This window comes from Phaethon aethereus (assembly GCF_964289735.1).
Source record: "Phaethon aethereus genome assembly, chromosome: 14".
Taxonomy (NCBI): Eukaryota; Metazoa; Chordata; class Aves; order Phaethontiformes; family Phaethontidae; genus Phaethon; species Phaethon aethereus.
In genome coordinates this window covers 1,042,578-1,063,173 of record NC_138590.1, presented here as the reverse complement: position 1 = coordinate 1,063,173, position 20,596 = coordinate 1,042,578, and the positions used below count along the sequence as shown (strand labels likewise).

The 20,596-nt window shown below is 54.2% G+C and overlaps 2 protein-coding genes across 2 annotated transcripts; both read right to left on the bottom strand.

Moving 5' to 3' along the window:
- Positions 1-5,700: 5,700 nt before the first annotated feature.
- Positions 5,701-9,802, bottom strand: LOC309409827 (protocadherin alpha-3-like). The gene has a single exon (XM_082006059.1). It carries the CDS (start codon positions 8,415-8,417, stop codon positions 5,790-5,792), a length of 2,628 nt encoding a protein of 875 aa, XP_081862185.1. The 5' UTR covers positions 8,418-9,802; the 3' UTR covers positions 5,701-5,789.
- Positions 9,803-16,425: 6,623 nt separating this feature from the next.
- On the bottom strand, positions 16,426-20,075 carry LOC309410037 (protocadherin alpha-3-like; the record flags this gene model as incomplete). The annotated part of the gene is made up of 2 exons (XM_082006354.1): positions 17,512-20,075; positions 16,426-16,496 (listed from the first exon to the last, which is right to left on the bottom strand). Exons 1-2 carry the CDS (start codon positions 20,057-20,059, stop codon positions 16,426-16,428), a joined length of 2,619 nt encoding a protein of 872 aa, XP_081862480.1. The 5' UTR covers positions 20,060-20,075.
- Between the last annotated feature and the right edge of the window lie 521 nt (positions 20,076-20,596).

The following is a 20,596-nucleotide window of genomic DNA, read 5'->3' as shown; positions in this document are numbered from 1 at the left end:
ACTCCATGCCACTCAGAGCATCACTGCCACAATGCCCAGGCATTGCTTCACCACAGTAACATGCTCCAGCTCTAAACCCCACTCTGAGCATGACCCCGGCCTTTGCAAATCCTCACCTTCCCTTGTGATCAGCACAAAGGACATATGGATGGGTGCAAAGCCACATGGTTTCTCGCAGACTCTTCCCAGGTGCGTGAACTTCACCCTGACTGCTTTGTGACACAGTAGAGTTCTTAAAAATTCTGTGGTTAGACCTTTGACAGCTCTGATCCCAGTCCACACGTATTTTACTCTCCAAGAGAACAACACCAAATGCCAAAATGCAAGCACACTCACAATATCAACTGTGTGGGAGAAAACATACAGATGGTATCGCAGACATGGTTTCCAGCAGAATCTCTGCGGCTTATCCTGCATGTTTTACAATGCTTCAGCAATCTCAGATGGAAATCTTAGGCACCTGGGAGCAATAGTATTCCCAAAGATGATCACAGAGTCATTTCTGTTGGTAATGACCCTTGAGAACATCAAGTCCAAACATTAACCTAACACTGCCATGTCCACCAGTAAACCATGTCGCTAAGTGCCATGTCTACACAGTTTTTACATATCTTAGGGATGGTGACTCAACCACTTCCCTGGGAAGCTTATTCCAGAAAACAGGAACCTTTCTGGTGAAGAAATTTTGCTTAATATCTAATCTAAACTTTCCTGGTACAACTTGAGGCTGGTTCCTCTCATCCTATCGCTTGCTACTTGCTACTTGGGAAAAGAGAACAGCATCCACCTTGCTACAACTTCCTTTCACACAATTCTATAGGTCTCCCCTCAGCCTTTTCTCCACACCAAACAACTCCAGTTCCCTCAGCTGCTCCACATAAGTCTTCCTCTCTAGACACTTCACCACCTTTGTTGCCCTTCTCTGCACATGCTACAGCACCTCAATGTCTTTCTTGTAGCGAGGGACCCAAAATTGAACACCGTATTTGATGTGCAGTCTCACCAGTGTCAAGTACAGGGGTTCAATCACTTCCCTAGTCCTGCTGGCCACATTATCTCTGATACAAGCCAGAATACTGTTGGCCGCCTTGGCCACCTTGGCACACTGCCGGCTCATGTTGAACCAGCCCTTAACCTTGTTGAAGCTGCCACAACTGGTCTCAGCCCACCCATCCAGCCTGTCCTGATCCCTCTTGTAGAGCCTTCCTAGCCTCAAGCAGATCAACTCTCCCGCACAACTTTGCGTTGCCCACAGACCTACTGAGGGGGCTCTCAGTCCCTATGTCCGGGTCATCGATAAAGATATTAAACACAATTTGCCCCAGTACCGAGCCCTGGAGAACACCACTTGTGTCCGGCCACCAACTGCATTGAACTCCATTCACCACAAATCTTGCACGCCTGGCCACCAGCCAGGTTTTTTACTTGGCAAGCAGTACAGCCATCCAAGCCATGAGCAGACAGTTTCTCCAGGAGAACACTGTGGGGAACAGTGTCAAAGGTTTTACTAAAGTCCAGGTAAACAACACCCACAGCCTTTCCCTCATCCACTAAGCGGGTCACCTTCTCATAGAAGGACATCAGCTTAGGGAAGCAGGACCTGCCTTTCATAAATCCATGATGTTGGGACACCTCTAATGGCAACGAGCATTGATTTCATGCTGTGAAAAAGCAATCAAAATGCTGGCGAGCACGGCAGTGTAATGGATGATATCTAATGTGTAGGACAATTTGGGGATGGATTGGGAATTTTTGGTTGAAAAGGAGGTTTGCATGGATTCCTTCAGGTTGTCGCTGCTGATTCAAATATTAAAAGTACATCAAAACAGGCCAGTATATATCATGATACTTTATTGGCCAGGAATGCAGGCCACAACATGGGTGAAAGGGGGAGCAGGAAAAGACAATTCCCGTTTCTAACACCTGCCTTGGGTCACACTTCTCTGCATGAAGACTTCATACTATGAACTACAGTGACAACATCCTTGGAAAAAGAACACAGTACAAGTCCCTATTGCCTTTCTGACTTTCACAATGTGTCTGGTGACACAACCAAAATGGAGAAAATACACCACGGGGAGAGGAAACCCTGAAGTCCCAGTTCTCACCCTGCATCACGCCTCTTCAAGAGGAGAATGAAGCAACAGCACAGGGGATGGTCTCTGGTGGGAGATATGATTCACTGTGGGCATTTCAATACCACACACCATCTCGACATCGGGAAGGCCTCCAACTCCAGACACCTTTGGAGCCCGGGAAAGGATGCTGGGCAGGAACACTCTCTGCCCATCCTGCCTCATGCTTTCCTATATTGGCATCTTTTATTCTCCACTCTGCAAAATGTATGCTCAAGAAAAGTGGAGCACCTCCCATTCTTGTCCTACAACATGGCCCACGGTCTTCCCAAGGATTTCCAATTCCCTCAGACAAGTCTCCTTACATCAGGAAATGGGAAGCCTGACTCAGTGCCACTGTCACAGTCACCTCTGCGACATGACAGTTTCCTTTCCCATCTCAGGGCTCTATCCAAAGTTTGCTTACCTTTCCCAGCAATGACAGAATGATAAAAACACACAGAGGTATCATATACATGGTGCCGGTAGACTCTCTGCTGGTGACCTGCCTTGTTTAGCAATGCTTCAGCTATTTCAGATGGAAATCTGGCAGACCTGGGAGCAATGCTCTTTCTAAAGGTGATGTCAGGACAGCTCTGAACAGCGGTGGCATTGACTTCATGCTCTGAGAGAAAAACCCAAATGTTGACAAGCACACCACCATAACTGATGATATCGACTCTGTAGGAGAATTGGATTAGGGTTTCGCTGGGGACGGGCAGTTCTTTGGTTTTGGGGTTTTTTTTGTTTCATTCTTCATTTTTTCTTTTCAGGAATAAGGTTTCCAGGGCTTTTGAACCGCTGTGGCTGTTCATACAAATATCAATAGAACATCAAAATAGGCCAGTGTCATTCATGACACTTCACTGGCAGCAATGCAGTGCACAACCTATGAGAAATGGGGAGCAGAAAATGAAGAAGAAAATTCCAGGTGGTAACACTTACCTTGGGTCACACTCCTCTCTCTGAACACTTTATGCTATTAAGTATCATTGCAACAACCTTGGAAAAGAACATACAAAAGCCTGGAGTGCTTTTCCTCTAATATTTAATGGCTTTTTAGTACCACACACAAGCTCAAAATCGATAAGGCTTCCAACTCCAGATCCTTGGAACCTGGGAAAGGATCCTGCAGCAGAACACTCCGTGGCCTCCCTGCCTCATGCTTTCCTCTAGGCATCCTCCATTCCCCACTCAGGGACATATCTTCTCCACACAATCACATCATCTCCCACTATCCTCTTCTTATGACATGGCCCATGGCCTTTCCCAAGGATTTCCGCAGCGTTTCTACGATGGAACACCAGAGCTGGGCTGCTGTGCAGGGTTTGGTTTTATGCATATATAAGAATGGTTCATGTTGACAAGAGGACACACAATCTCTAGCAGTGCCACCTGTGCAAGTGCACAAGTAGGGCAAATCAAGCACCCAAAGGTTATACCTTCCTCCTTACCTCCCCTTACAAATCCTGCCCAAGGAAGAGCAAGCAACCGTCATGGCAACATCAACCGCTGTGGAAGCTGCTGTGGATGCCCACCACTGCACAAGGACAGCAGGTTGAAGCGCTACCCTCCCACAACAACTTTCCCCAAAAAAGAAGTGAAAACGTTGGCCTATATCAGTCAGGAAGCAGCACAATGACCTGGGTCTGGTGAGAGATATTCAGAACCTCAAAAGAATCCCATTCCACTGCATGGATACACAAGAAGAGAACAACATGGCACAAGGATATGCAGCACTTCTGGAGGGTCAGACACGATTCTGGCAAGCAGCACAGTATGCCCAACCTCTTCTTGAGGTTCTCTGCTGGCATCCTCTTTCCCATGCCGTGGGAAACAGGATCTCCAGCTAAGCAGACATTCTCCAGATCTGCCCCAAGGATACAGTCAACACTCTGCCCTGCACCTCCATTTCCTCAGGCATGATTCTCCCCCCGCTCAAGGTCATCCTCCCTGTGACAGATCCCTCCACGGGAAGTCATGCCCTTCTGCAACTCCTACTCTGCGACCTGTTCTCAAAACAGGCACATCATCTCCCATTACTGTCTTCTTATGACATGGTCCACGGTCTCCCCAAGGATTTCCACTTCCCACAGGCAAGGCCTCCCACTGCTCAAGGTCAACCTTCACATCAGGAGATGCCCAAGCCCTACTCAGTGACACTGACACATTCACCTCTTGGACATGACACAGTTTCCTTTCCCACGTCTGGCCTCACTTCGGCTTTTGTAGACCCTTCCCAGCAACGACAGCACCAGAAAAAACATACAGATGGTATGTGCATGCATAGAAAGAAGAACACAACCATTGTTGAGCACCCCACTGTAACAAATGATATCGACTGTGTAGGAAAATGTTGTTTGCCATTTAATTTGGTGGGTAGTTTTGTTTCGCTTTGCTTGTTTGTTTGCTTTTCCAAAAAGAGGATGTCCAGGGCTTCTGTAACCATGTGGCTGCTGATCCAAATATTAGAAATATGGGCAGCAAAAACAGGACCAAAACATGGGGGATGGTGGGAACAGGAAAATGAAAAGGAAATCCCTGTTTCTAACACTGACCTCGCTGAACTACACTCTTCTGCCTGAACACTTTAAACACTTTTAACAGCACCAGAAAAAACATACAGATGGTATGTGCATGCACATACACAGTGTGCAGAAGAGTCTCTGCAGCTGACCCTGCACGTTTTGCAAGCCTTCACCTATCTCAAAAGGACATGTTGCAGACCTGGGAGCAATACGCTTTCTACAGGTGATGTCGGGACAGCTCTAATGGCTATAATATTGATTTCATGTTGTGAGAGAACAACCCAACCATTGTTGAGCACACCACTGTAACGGACGGTAATGACTGTGCACGAAAATGTTGTTTCAGTTTTGTTTTGCTGGGTATTGCTTCCTTCATTTTGTTTTGCCCGTGTGTTTGATTTTCCAAAAAGAGGATGTTTCTGTAACCATGTGGCTGCTGATCCAAATATTAGAAATTTGGGCAGGAACGAGAGACCAAAACTTGGGTGGATGGTTGAAAGAGGAAACTTAAAAAAAAAACAAACCCACCTTTCTAACACCTACGTAGTTGGGTGACACTCTTTTGCCTGAACACTTTATTATACTGCCAACTATGGTTACATCATACTTGGAAAAAGAACATAGGAAAAGTCCATATTGCCTTCCTCGCTTTCACAATGACCCTGGTAGGCAAATAAAAATGGAGAAATTACAGCACCGGTACAGAAAACCCTGACGTCCCAAACGTCACCTTGTATCACGTCTCTGGGAGAGGAGAACCAAAGAGGAGGAACATAGGGTTTTCGACGAGAAACCACAGCTGATACCAGTACGGGCAGTAGTCACATCGGTACTAAGGCAGTAAATAGTGCCTGGGGGACCGGCACCAGCACGGCCCACTGTCTTGCGCTCCTTCAGCAAGCTCGGCTCGAAATGCTACACACCACGAAGCAAGAGCTGCTCTAAAGCCGATGTCGTGGCCCGTCTCATCGCAATCGGCAGCGATTTTATTCCACGGCACAACAATTCGCAGCCAGAACAGGAAAACTCAGCTGCAGACGGACACTGCTGCTCCGTGGGGCAGCAGCGTTTATTTCTCAAAATTTTCTCCCTCAAAGCAGGAGCTGGGGGTGCCGCCAAGGATGCGAAGGCCGATGCAAAGGTGCCATTAAGAGCCACAAGCGCCCGCCAAGCACCCACCGCCCTCAGGCCCCGGGGGATGAGCCCGCCTCCCACCAGCGCCCGCCCAGGGGCCGGGCGACAAGGGCGACAAGGGCGAGAAGGGGCGAGGGGCGAGAAAGGGAGGGCAACTGACCGTGTCCAGGAGAGCGGGCGGCTCCGGCTGTGTCCCCTTCCATGCGGGGCCGGGCGGCGGCGGGAAGTTGGGGCTGAAAACCATCAGGTCGCTCTTGCCCGCGCCCTCCGACACGCACAGGCTCCGGCTCTGGCGCTGCGAGTACGACCAGCTCCCCACTTCGCTGGCGCACACCAGCGTCGCCGGCCCGGGCCCCGACAGCACGCCCGCACGCGGCGCCCACCGCGACGCCCCGTACAGCACCACCGCCAGCAGGAACAGGCTCGACACCGCGCAGATGGCCACCACCAGCCACACGTTCGTCGTCGCCGACGCCGACGCCGCGCCGCCCTCCGCGTCCGCCGCCGGACGCAGCCCCGCCCCCGACGACGACGGCGACGAGCCCGCGGCCGCCAGCGCCGCCTCGGCGCCCTCCACCAGCGACACGCTCAGCGTGGCCGTGGCCGAGCGCGCCGGCTCCCCGTGGTCCCGCACCACGATCACCAGCCTGTGCCGCGCGCCGTCCGCCTCCTCCAGCGCCCGCGCCGTGCTCACCTCGCCGCTGTACAGCCCCACGCGGAACGGGCCCTTCCCCCGCGGCTCCCACAGCTCGTAGCGCAGCCACGCGTTGTAGCCCGAGTCCGCGTCCACCGCGCGGATCTTCGCCACCACCTGCCCCGCCGGCGCCCCCCACGACGCCCACGCCCACAACGCCCCCGAGCCCGACGCCGACACCGCTCCCGACGCCGACGAGACCCCCGCCCCGGGCCCCGGCCCGCCGCCGGCGAGCGGCAGCAGCGCCGGCGCGTTGTCGTTCTCGTCCACCACGAACAGCTGCACCGTGGCGTTGCCGCACAGCGGCGGCTCCCCCGCGTCCACCGCCCGCACCTCGAACTGCAGCACCTGCAGCTCCTCGTAGTCCAAGGGCTGCAGCGCCCACAGACGCCCGCTCTCCGCGTCCACCGACACGTAGCTCGACGCCGCGCGCCACCCCCCGCCCGCCGCCGACGACGACGCGCCCCCGACGCCGCCCTCCGCCACCGAGTACCTCACGCGCCCGTTGCCCGCCTCGTCCGGGTCCCGCGCCCACAGCCGCGCCAGCTCCGCGCCCGCCGCGTTGTTCTCGCGCGCCAGCACCGTGTACACGGCCTGCGCGAACGCCGGCGCGTTGTCGTTCACGTCCGACACCGGCACCCGCACCCCGCGGCTGGCGCGCAGCGGCGGCGCCCCGCCGTCCTCCGCACGCACCTCCACCTCGTACTCCGGCACCCGCTCCCGGTCCAGCGCCTCCCGCAGCACCAGCGAGTACGAGCCCGCGAACGTCGCCACCAGCCCGAACGGCGCCGCCGGCCACACCGCGCACCGCACCCGCCCGTTCGCCCCCGAGTCCCGGTCCGACACGCTCAGCAGCGCCACCACCGTCCCCACCGCCGCGTCCTCCGGCACCGGCACCGACAGCGACGTCACCCGCACCTCCGGCGCGTTGTCGTTCACGTCCAGCACCGCCAGCTCCACGCTGCAGTGACCCGACAGCGGCGGCGTCCCCTTATCTTTTGCCCTAACGTGCAGGTCGTAGAACGTAACTGTCTCAAAGTCCAGGGTGCCCGTCAGTCTGATCTCCCCGCTGTTCGCATCGATGCTGAATACGTCTGAGGCAGAAGGAGATACGAAAGTATCAATTTCATAGATCACTTCTCCATATATTCCCAAGTCTGGATCCGTGGCGTTTACCCGAGCCACCAGCGTCCCCTCCGTAGCGCTCTCCGGCAGCTGCACTTTATACACCAACTGGTAGAACTGGGGCGCGTTGTCGTTCACATCCAGCACCGAGATCACCAGCTCCATCGTGCCCGTCAGCGACGGCCGGCCCCCGTCACTCGCTGTCACCACCAGTCGGTGCTCGGGCATCGTCTCCCGGTCCAGAGATTTCGCGAGCACCAGGAACAGAGATTTCCTATTTTCATCAGAGGATTTAACGTCCAGTGTAAAGTGCTCGCTGGGGCTGAGTGTGTAGGAGAGCTGCGCGTTGGCTCCCACATCTGCATCCCACGCGCCCTCCAGTGGGAACCGAGACCCTGCAGGGGAGTTCTCCGATAAACTGAGGTTTTTGCGGGCGGCGGGGAAGCGCGGGGCGTTGTCGTTGATGTCGGTGACCTCCAGCTCCACGTGGAAGACGCGCAGCGGCCGCTCCACCAGCACCTCCAGGCGCAGGGCGCACGCCGCGCTCTTCCCGCACAGCTCCTCCCGGTCCAGCCGCGAGCTCACCACCAGCGCCCCGCTCGCCCCGCTCACCTCCACGCTCGCCCGCCGGCCCTGCGCCACCAGCCGCAGCCGCCGCGCCTCCGACGAGCCCGCCTCCAGGCCCAGGTCCTGCGCCAGGCGCCCCACCACCGTCCCGGCCTCGGCTTCCTCCGGCACCGAGTAGCGCACCTGCCCGCCGCACAGCGCCCAGGACGCCTGCAGCACCAGCACCCGCAACACGGGCCCCCAGCACACGCCCATCGCCCCCGCCGCCGCCGCCAGTGGCACCCGCCCGGGCCCCGCACGGCTCCCCGCCGCCGCCCGGACGCTCCGGCTCTCCTGCCCGCCCCGCGCCGCCCCCCCGCGCTCACAGCCGGGCTCTCCGCCGCACCGGGGCGGAGCCGCCTCGCCGCTCCGCCGCCGTTCCTGAGCCTGCAGCGACACCGTGTGCTGCTCCGCCGCCTCGCACGCTCCGCGCCGTCGCCCGCCACTCCGCACCCGCGCTGCGCATCGCCGCCGCCGCCGCCGCACCGGACTCCCCTTCTCCGCTTCCTTTCCCTCTCGCTTTGCCCTTAGAGCGCCTTCTTCGCTCGCCTACATTCCCTTCGTTTCCTCGCTCTTCCTCTCGCTTTCTTCCTTTCTCTTCCTTTCTCACGGCAGTGCTCTCTTTTCCATCGGTTCTCTCTCTCGCCCTTTCTCCTTACGACTTTTCCCCGCCTCTTTCTCTTTTTTCTTCCTCCTCTTTGTACTTCCTTCTTTTCCGCCTCCTTCTTCAGTTACTTCTCCTTTCCGTTCCTGCCCTGACGGCCACTATTCTTTACTCCCCTCTCCCTTCTCTTCGCACCCTCCGCTCGATATTAGCCCCGCTCGCAGCTCCCCAGTCGCCTCCGGCGCCGCGGCGGCGACCATCAAAGACGGAGCCATCAGCGCTAATTACGGCGCGTCAGCGCTAATTACGGGGCATCCGCGCCGGAGCGCGCGGTACTCTAACCAAGGCGGAGGCTCTTAGGGACCAACTCCGTTCAGCGCCGAGAGGTAACGTCGGTGCGTGCTGCTCATCTCCTTTATGGATTCTTCCTTTCATCCTCTTCTTTGTCCTCTTCCTTTCTTTATTCCTCTCTTGCTTCACTTCTTCCTTCCTTGCTTTTTCTTTCTTTCTCTTCTTTTCTTTCTTTCTCTCCCTACCCTCCTTTTCCTGTACAGCAATAGCATTGGCGCATGATTGTAAACGCGTTTTTCATTTCTTCCTTTCTTTATCTTCCTTCTCTCTATTGCTGGCTTCCTGCCTGTTTGCTTTTCTTTCTCCCTCTTGTTCCCTCCTTCGTTATTTCTGTATCCCTTTACTCCTTCTCTTCTTATCCCTGTCCTGCACTCCCCTTGTCTTCTTCTTCCCCTTACCAGTGCGTTTTGCATAGGACTAGATCACAATTGCCATGGAGCACGGCCATGCCCTCACGCGAGAGCTCTTTCCTCTTCCTCACCGCTTTCCATCAAGCCATACACAGCCGCCCTGAGTACCAGGGATATTGAGGTCCTCAACCCCATGAACCATGCTGAGATAATGTCAGTGCATGCTGGTAACCTCCTCTATCGTTCCTTTGTTCATTCCTTCGAGCCTTCCTTCATTGCTTCCTTCCTTCCTTCTTTTCGCTTTCTCCTCTCTTTCTGCTCTGCTCCTGTTTTCCTTGCATAGATTCCTTCTTTCCTGCTTCCCTTCTTGTTCCTCCCTTCTTCCTTTCTCTTCCTTCTCTTCCTTTCTCTTCCTTTCTCTTCCTTCTCTCTCTCCTCCTCCTTTTATTCTCTTCCTTTTTCTTTCCCTTATCTATCCTGCCCTAATCTCTCCTCCCATTCTGCTTCCATCCTTAGTTCTTTTCCTTTTCCGTTTACCAAAGCATTTTCCACATCACTACAGCACACATGAGGCATAGAAATGCCATTAGGCAAGAGTTCTCATTCCCCTCCCCTACCCTGCCTTTCATGCCTCCGGATACAGAACAACCTTCCTGCTCTCCTCCAGTCTATGCAAGACAGACAGACTGCCCTTTAACCTCCCGTCATTTCACTTCTGGAAGAAGACCACACTCCTCAGCTTCCAGTCTATTCGAGGACCCAGCAAACAACAGAACAAGACAACTCTACAACACAACAAAATCCACCACCTTCTCAGACACAAACCCAAGCCCCAGGCACTTGGACATTTGATAAAACAGGCTCCAAGGAGTCCAAACCATGCAAGGGAGTCTCTCATTTGGGAACTCAAACCCATCTCAGCTCTGCATGACAATCCTCCAAGAAGGCTGAAACAGCACGGGGCAACCACAGCTCCTGAGCACTCTTCATGTGTCTTGACAAAGAGCTGTTCCTCTGGCCTCAGTTTCCACCTGCACAATGAATGGAAAGCTCTTGCTTTCCCTCACAGGCAGGGGTTGCACTGCCAGAACAACACAGAAAGAAACTCCGTACCCAGGAGCATTGGTCCCCACAGAGTACCTCTCCTTCATCACCATGAGCCACCCATCACACAGCCAAACAAAAGCCACAAAGCTAACAGCACGGCCTTTTCACCAAGAACAGCCCCTCCACACCCAACACATCCATTCAGAGAAATGCATTGGGGTCCCTCCTCCATCTGTGCTTGCTGCCACCAGCTCACACTGTGCCTGGAAGCACCGGGAAAGGAACAACATCAGGCAGTCATGCTTTGCTGCTCCAAACCTACAGACATTACAATCCAGGCATCATTGTGTCAATCCAACATGAAGATACTGTGATTTAACAGGAACAAAAGTCTATCTGTCTCTCAAACACATCTCCTTTAGCTGTCATCGACTTACCTGTAGCATCACTGGTTGCTTCTTCACAGAACAACCCAAAACATTTTCAGGACAGTAGAACTGGGACATTTCAAGGGACATTTCTTCCCTTAACATTATCAGAGATTTCTGGGGAATTTCTGGGTAGAAAAAAATTACTCACATTCTGCAAAAGCCTTGCAAATGCTGGACAATGCATAGTGCTCCCTTATGGATTTCTACCACAGGGGAAGCAGAAGGGCAACCTGAAAGCTAAGGACGTTCTCTCAATGCCAACCTCAGCTCAGAAGAGTGGAAAAACCTTCCTGCAGACTGATGGAAAACCCCCAGAAAATCCACAATCAGCTGCCAAAATTCTGCCATCTGCATCTCATGCACTGTTAACAACACATTGCCAATGTGAAAGAAGAAAAAACAAGTGTGGGAGCTTTTGGTAAGAGGAGAGCAGGAAACCAAAGGATCCTATTCCGCTGTATCGAAACACAAGCTTTGCCAACACTCTGAATACAGAGAGCACTCCTTCCCCTCCCTGGCAAGACTAAGAGCACAGACGAAAGCAAGGCACATTCAGAGAAGGCTGGCAGCATGATCAAACTTTCAAAAACCTTCTGTTTGAACAACAAGAAGTCCACATCAAAAACAAGCGATTCAAGGCTCCTATGGCAGTTATCTTCACAAACAGTAATACTGTGGACAACAACAGGGCGCAAGGATATGCAGAACTTCTGCAGGTCCTGAGAGGATCCTAGGCAAGCAGCCCTGTGCGCTGGGGCTCTTCTCAAGGTTTTCTACTGGCATGCTCTCTCTCACGCCATGGGAAATGGCATCTCCACAGCTAAGCAGACATTCTCCAGTCCCACCCCATTGACACAAACCGTGTTCTACCCAGCATCTCCATTGCCCTCAGTCAAGACTCTTCTCTTGCTCAGAGTCACTCTCCCCATGACACACGCCCAGGCCCTACTCAGTACCACTTGCAGGATCACGGCCAAAGTGCTCGGACTTTGCCTGACCCCAGAAACACGGCCCAGCTCTAAGATGCTGCTCTGCATGTGATCCAGGCCTTTGCACATCCTCACCTTCCATCACAGTCGGCACAAGGAACATATGGACAGATGCAAAGCCACACAGTACCTCTCAGGCTCTGCCCAGATGTGTGTACTTCACCCTGAATGCTTTGTGCCTTTTCAGCCAGATTAAAACACCACAGAGTGTGCATGTTCTTAAGCATTGAGTGGTTAGAGTTGTGCCAATTCAGATCCCACTCCGCACAGATTTTCTTCTTCGAGAGAACCACACTAAATGCTGAAGTGTAAGCACACTCACGATATTGACTGGGTGGGGAAAAGAGAGTTGGGCTGCTCTGCAGGATTTGGTATGTACGTGCACGTAACTGAATGAGGAAAGTGTGACAAGCAGAAACAAGCAGAATCTCTACCAAGGCCAGCTGTGCAAGTGCAGCAATTGGGGAAGTGGAGCGCACAAAGATTACACCCACCTCATCACACCACTGTAAAATCTTGCCTGAGGAGGAGAAAGGAACCACCATGGCAACATCATCAGCTGTGGAAGCTACTATGGATGCCCACCACTACACAAGGACTGCAGGTTGAAGAACTACCCTCCCGCAACACCTCTCCCAACACAAGTGGGAAAATGTTCCCCAGACAATATTCAGCAGTCTGCATCTCATCTCCTCTTACCAACACTCTGTGGACATCCCGACGCATGCTTTCCTCTACACATCCTCCATTCCCCACTATGCAACATGCATTCTCAAGACAAGGAGATCATCTCCCAGTCTTGTCTTCTTAAAACATGGCCCATGCTCTTCCCAAGGATTTCCGCTTCCCACAGACAAGTCCTCCCACTGCTCAACAACACCCTTCACATGAGGAGATGCCCCAGCCCTGCTCAGTGCCACTGCCACATTCACCACCATGAACATGCCACCATTTCCTTTCAGTCCAGCTTTCACAGACCCTTCCATCAATGAAAAGCACCGTAGAAAAACATGCAGATGGTATCGCATAAAAGCTGTCCAGCAGACCCTCTGCAGCTTATCCTTCATGTTTTGCAATGCTTCAGCAATCTCAGATGGAAATCACACACACCTGGGAGCAAAATACTATTCCCAACGGGGATCATAGAGTCATTTCTGTTGGAAATGACCCTTGAGAACATTAAGTCGAACCATTAACCTAAGACTGCCATGTCCATGACTAAATCGTGTCCCTAAGTGCCACGTTGACATCTTTTTTAAATACCCCTAGGGATGGTGACTCAACCATTTCCCTAGACAGCCTCTTGAAGAGAACAGGAACCTTTTCAGTGAAGAAATTTTGCCTAATATCTAATCTAAACCTCCCCTGGCACAACTTGAGGCTGGTTCCTCTCATCCTATCACTTCCTACAGGGGAAAAAAGACCCACACACACCTTGCTACAACCTCCTTTCACGTAGTTCTACAGGTCTCTCCTCAGACTCCTCTTCTACACACCAAACGACCCCAGTTCCCTCAGCTGCTCCACATAAAACTTGCTCTATAGACACTTCACTGCCTTTGTTACCCTTCTCTGCACATGCTCCTGCACCACAATGTCTTTCTTGTAGTGAGGGACCCAAAACTGAACACTGTATTTGAAGTACAGCCTCGCCAGTGTCAAGTAGAGGGGGTCAATCACCTCCCTAGTCCTGCTGGCCACATTACCTCTGATAAAAGGCAGGATGCTGTTGGCCTTCTTGGCCACCTGGGCACACTGCCGGCTCTTTTTGAGTCAGCTGTCGACCAACACGCCAAGGTCCTTTTCCTCTGGGCAGCTTTCCAGGCACTCTTCCCAAAGCCTGGGTTATGAGACAAGTGCAGGACCCAGCACTTAGCCTTGTTGAAGCTCCCACAACTGGCCTCAGCCCATCCATCCAGCCTGTCCAGATCCCTCTTGTAGAGCCTTCCTAGCCTTGAGGAGATCAAAAGTCCCGCACAACTTGGTGTCGTCAGCAAACTTAGCAGGGGGGCACTCAGTCCTCATGTCCGGATCATTGATAAAGATATTAAACACAACTGGCCGCAGTGCTGAGCCCTGGAGAACACCACTTGTGTGCAGCCACCAACTGCATTGAACTCCATTCACCACAACTCTGCACGCCCGGCCACCAGCCAGGTTTTTTACTTGGCAAGCAGTACAGCCGTCCAAGCCATGAGCAGACAGTGTCAAAGGCTTTACTAAAGTCCAGGTAAACAACACCCACAGCCTTTCCCTCATCCACTAAGCGGGTCACCTTCTCATAGAAGGACATCAGCTTCTGCTCCTGCCAGGAAGCAGGACCTGCCTTTCATAAATCCATGATGTTGGGACACCTTTAATGGCAATGGGCATTGATTTCATGCTGTGAGAAAGCAACCAAATACTGGCGAGCACGGCAGTATAATGGATGATATCTAATGTGTAGGACAATTTGGGGATGGGTTGGGATTTTTTGGTTGAAAAGGAGGTTTGCACGAATTCCTTAAGGTTGTCACTGCTGATGCAAATATTGAAAGAACATCAAAACAGGCCAGTATATGTCATGACACTTCACTGGCCAGGAATGCAGGCCACAACATGGGTGAAAGGGGGAGCAGGAAAAGACAATTCCCGTTTCTAACACCTGCCTTGGGTCACACTCCTCTCCATGAACACTTTGTACTACAAATTACAGTGAAAACATCCTTGAAAAAAGAACATAAGATAAGTCCGTATTGCCTTTCCAACTTTCAGAATGTGTCTGGTGTCACAACCAAAATGGAGAAAGTACAACACGGGGAGAGGAAACCCTCAAGTCCCAATTGTCACCTTGCATCACGTCTCTTCCAGGGGAGAAGGCAGCAACAGCACAAGGGATCGTCTCTGGTGGGAGATAGGATTCACTGTGGGCATTTCAATACCACACACCATCTCAACATCAGGAAGGTCTCCAGCTCCAGATACCTTGGAGCCCGGGATAGAATCCTGGGCAGGAACACTCTCTGCTCATCCTGCCTCATGCTTTCCTATAGGCATACTCCATTTTCCACTCTGCAAAATGTATTCTCCAGAAAAGTGTAGCACCTCCCATTCTTGTCCTACAACATGGCCCACAATCTTTCAAAGGTTTTCATGTTGCCTCAGAGAAGACTTTTCACATCAGGAAATGGCTAGGCCCTACTCAGTGCCACTGTCACATTCACATCTGTAACATGCCAGTTTCCTTCCCATCTCAGGGCTCTATCCGAAGTTTGCTTACCCTTCCCATCTATGAAAGCAGCATAAAAAACACACAGAGGTATCATATATACGGTGCCGGTAGACTCTCTGCTGGTGACCTGCCTTGTTTAGCAATGCTTCAGCTATTTCAGATGGAAATCTGGCAGACCTGGGAGCAATGCTCTTTCTAAAGGTGATGTCAGGACAGCTCTGAACAGCGGTGGCATTGACTTCATGCTCTGAGAGAAAAACCCAAATGTTGACAAGCACACCACCATAACTGATGATATCGACTCTGTAGGAGAATTGGATTAGGGTTTCGCTGGGGACGGGCAGTTCTTTGGTTTTGGGGTTTTTTTTGTTTCATTCTTCATTTTTTCTTTTCAGGAATAAGGTTTCCAGGGCATTTGAACCGCTGTGGCTGTTCATACAAATATCAATAGAACATCAAAATAGGCCAGTGTCATTCATGACACTTCACTGGCAGCAATGCAGTGCACAACCTATGAGAAATGGGGAGCAGAAAATGAAGAAGAAAATTCCAGGTGGTAACACTTACCTTGGGTCACACTCCTCTCTCTGAACACTTTATGCTATTAAGTATCATTGCAACAACCTTGGAAAAGAACATACAAAAGCCTGGAGTGCTTTTCCTCTAATATTTAATGGCTTTTTAGTACCACACACAAGCTCAAAATCGATAAGGCTTCCAACTCCAGATCCTTGGAACCTGGGAAAGGATCCTGCAGCAGAACACTCCGTGGCCTCCCTGCCTCATGCTTTCCTCTAGGCATCCTCCATTCCCCACTCAGGGACATATCTTCTCCACACAATCACATCATCTCCCACTATCCTCTTCTTATGACATGGCCCATGGCCTTTCCCAAGGATTTTCGCAGCGTTTCTACGATGGAACACCAGGGCTGGGCTGCTGTGCAGGGTTTGGTTTTATGCATATATAAGAATGGTTCATGTTGACAAGAGGACACACAATCTCTAGCAGTGCCACCTGTGCAAGTGCACAAGTAGGGCAAATCAAGCACCCAAAGGTTATACCTTCCTCCTTACCTCCCCTTACAAATCCTGCCCAAGGAAGAGCAAGCAACCGTCATGGCAACATCAACCGCTGTGGAAGCTGCTGTGGATGCCCACCACTGCACAAGGACAGCAGGTTGAAGCGCTACCCTCCCACAACAACTTTCCCCAAAAAAGAAGTGAAAACGTTGGCCTATATCAGTCAGGAAGCAGCACAATGACCTGGGTCTGGTGAGAGATATTCAGAACCTCAAAAGAATCCCATTCCACTGCATGGACACACAAGAAGAGAACAACATGGCACAAGGATATGCAGCACTTCTGGAGGGCCAGACACGATTCCTGGCAAGCAGCACAGTATGCCCAACCCCTTCTTGAGGTTCTCTGCTGGCATCCTCTTTCCCATGCCGTGGGAAACGGGATCTCCAGCTAAGCAGACATTCTCCAGATCTGCCCCAAGGATACAGTCAACATTCTGCCCTGCACCTCCATTTCCTCAGGCATGATTCTCCCCCCGCTCAAGGTCATCCTCCCTGTGATAGATCCCTCCACGGGAAGTCATGTCCTTCTGCAACTCCTACTCTGCGACCTGTTCTCAAAACAGGCACATCATCTCCCATTACTCTCTTCTTATGACATGGCCCACGGTCTCCCCAAGGATTTCCACTTCCCACAGAAAAATCTTCCCACTGCTCAAGGTCACCATTCACATCAGGAGATGCCCAAGCCCTACTCAGTGACACTGACACATTCACCTCTTGGACATGACACAGTTTCCTTTCCCAACTCTGGCTTGACTTCGGCTTTTGTAGACCCTTCCCAGCAACGACAGCACCAGAAAAAACATACAGATGGTATGTGCATGCATAGAAAGAAGAACACAACCATTGTTGAGCACCCCACTGTAACAAATGATATCGACTGTGTAGGAAAATGTTGTTTCCCATTTAATTTGGTGGGTAGTTTTGTTTTGTTTTGCTTGTTTGTTTGCTTTTCCAAAAAGAGGATGTCCAGGGCTTCTGTAAGCATATGGCTGCTGATTCAAATATTAGAAATATGGGCACGAACTAGAGACCAAAACTTGGTGGATGGTGGAAAGAGGAAACTTAAAAAAAAAAGAACCTGTTTCTAACACCTACCTAGTTGGGTGACTCTCTTCTGCCTGAACACTTTATTATACTACCAACTGTGGTTACATCATACTTGGAAAAAGAACTTGGTGGGCAAGTAAAAATGGAGAAATTACAGCACGGGTACAGAAAACCCTGACGTCCCAAACGTCACCGTGTATCACGTCTCTGGGGCTAGAAGGGGCTAGAAAGAGAGGGCCACTGACCGTGTCCAGGAGAGCAGGCGGCTCCGGCTGCGTCTCCTTCGCCGCGGGGCCGGGCGGCGGCGGGAAGTTGGGGCTGAAAACCATCAGGTCGCTCTTGCCCGCGCCCTCCGACACGCACAGGCTCCGGCTCTGGCGCTGCGAGTACGACCAGCTCCCCACTTCGCTGGCGCACACCAGCGCCGCCGGCCCGGGCCCCGACAGCACGCCCGCACGCGGCGCCCACCGCGACGCCCCGTACAGCACCACCGCCAGCAGGAACAGGCTCGACACCGCGCAGATGGCCACCACCAGCCACACGTTCGTCGTCGCCGACGCCGCGCCGCCCTCCGCGTCCGCCGCCGGACGCAGCCCCGCCCCCGACGACGACGGCGACGAGCCCGCGGCCGCCAGCGCCGCCTCGGCGCCCTCCACCAGCGACACGCTCAGCGTCGCCGTGGCCGAGCGCGCCGGCTCCCCGTGGTCCCGCACCACGATCACCAGCCTGTGCCGCGCGCCGTCCGCCTCCTCCAGCGCCCGCGCCGTGCTCACCTCGCCGCTGTACAGCCCCACGCGGAACGGGCCCTTCCCCCGCGGCTCCCACAGCTCGTAGCGCAGCCACGCGTTGTAGCCCGAGTCCGCGTCCACCGCGCGGATCTTCGCCACCACCTGCCCCGCCGGCGCCCCCCACGACGCCCACGCCCACAACGCCCCCGAGCCCGACGCCGACACCGCTCCCGACGCCGACGAGACCCCCGCCCCGGGCCCCGGCCCGCCGCCGGCGAGCGGCAGCAGCGCCGGCGCGTTGTCGTTCTCGTCCACCACGAACAGCTGCACCGTGGCGTTGCCGCACAGCGGCGGCTCCCCCGCGTCCACCGCCCGCACCTCGAACTGCAGCACCTGCAGCTCCTCGTAGTCCAAGGGCTGCAGCGCCCACAGACGCCCGCTCTCCGCGTCCACCGACACGTAGCTCGACGCCGCGCGCCACCCCCCGCCCGCCGACGACGACGACGCGCCCCCGACGCCGCCCTCCGCCACCGAGTAGCTCACGCGCCCGTTGCTCGCCTCGTCCGGGTCCCGCGCCCACAGCCGCGCCAGCTCCGCGCCCGCCGCGTTGTTCTCGCGCGCCAGCACCGTGTACACGGCCTGCGCGAACGCCGGCGCGTTGTCGTTCACGTCCGACACCGGCACCCGCACCCCGCGGCTGGCGCGCAGCGGCGGCGCCCCGCCGTCCTCCGCACGCACCTCCACCTCGTACTCCGGCACCCGCTCCCGGTCCAGCGCCTCCCGCAGCACCAGCGAGTACGAGCCCGCGAACGTCGCCACCAGCCCGAACGGCGCCGCCGGCCACACCGCGCACCGCACCCGCCCGTTCGCCCCCGAGTCCCGGTCCGACACGCTCAGCAGCGCCACCACCGTCCCCACCGCCGAGTCCTCCGGCACCGGCACCGACAGCGACGTCACCCGCACCTCCGGCGCGTTGTCGTTCACGTCCAGCACCTCCACCACCACCCTGCAGTGACCCGACAGCGGTGGGTTTCCCTCATCCGCTGCATCCACTTGCAGGCGATAGAGACCAACATCCTCAAAGTCTAAGTCACCCCTAAGACGAATCTCGCCGCTATTTCTGTCGATCTCGAAAACGACTCTTCCATCCTGAGGGAACAACTGCTGGAGGGAATACGAGATATTCCTGTTTGTCCCCTCATCCAAATCCGTGGCGTTTACTCTGGTCACCAAAGTGCCGCGTTCTGTGTTCTCCGGCAGCTGCACTTTATACATCGACTGGTCGAACTGGGGCGTGTTGTCGTTCGCGTCCAGCACCGAGATCACCAGCTCCATCGTGCCCGTCAGCGACGGCCGGCCCCCATCACTCGCTGTCACCACCAACCGGTGCTCGGGCACCGTCTCCCGGTCCAGCGGTTTCCTGACCACCAGAAATAGGGACTCACCGTCCTCCTGGGTTTTCTGCAAATCCAGAGAGAAGTGCTCGCTGGGGCTGAGTGTGTAGGAGAGCTGCGCGTTGGCTCCCACATCTGCATCCCACGCGCCCTCCAGTGGGAACCGAGACCCTGCAGGGGAGTTCTCCGATAAACTGAGGTTTTTGCGGGCGGCGGGGAAGCGCGGGGCGTTGTCGTTGATGTCGGTGACCTCCAGCTCCACGTGGAAGACGCGCAGCGGCCGCTCCACCAGCACCTCCAGGCGCAGGGCGCACGCCGCGCTCTTCCCGCACAGCTCCTCCCGGTCCAGCCGCGAGCTCACCACCAGCGCCCCGCTCGCCCCGCTCACCGCCACGCTCGCCCGCCGGCCCTGCGCCACCAGCCGCAGCCGCCGCGCCTCCGACGAGCCCGCCTCCAGGCCCAGGTCCTGCGCCAGGCGCCCCACCACCGTCCCGGCCTCGGCTTCCTCCGGCACCGAGTAGCGCACCTGCCCGCCGCACAGCGCCCAGGACGCCTGCAGCACCAGCACCCGCAACACGGGCCCCCAGCACCGTCGCGTCGGTCCGCAAACGCCCATCATAGTCACTGATTCCTTATTCTCCTCACCGTGTCGTTACGGATCTTTGTATCGAAACGGTTTTAGCTGTGCACTGTACTGTAATCCTTTCTCAGGGGCTGCGCATCTTCTTCTCTTCTGCTCTTTCTGTATTCTGCGTTCTTTTTTAGATGCACCGGAAGGTGTTTCCCCACCCTTCCCCCGTTTTTATCGTACGTTTATTAGGTCGGAGCGGCATCATGTGGCACTCTGCACGAATTGCCTCTTACGGTTTCGTGCTGTTTTGCTTGATCTTTGTGATTTTCCATTCCATGCACTTCAGTTCTTTCTCACTTTGTTGCCGAATATTCATCCGCAGCGTTTTAACTGTATTGGTTTAGGAGAGGTTCATATCATTCTCCCCAGCTTCTTCGTAAAGCAGCCTTCTGCCAGTTTGCCTGAAACACGGTGCTTTTCACTAATTGCAACTAATTTTGAGGCCTGAATTTTGTTATTCACTTAAAACAGGCAGCAAAGTCCCATTCTTCTCGGAGACCCTTTATTTTCTGTCGGATTGGTGTT

Bases quoted from the DNA above. Each gene is read 5' to 3' on its own strand.
- LOC309409827 (XM_082006059.1), bottom strand. From the start codon at position 8,417: ATGGGCGTGTGCTGGGGGCCCGTGTTGCGGGTGCTGGTGCTGCAGGCG.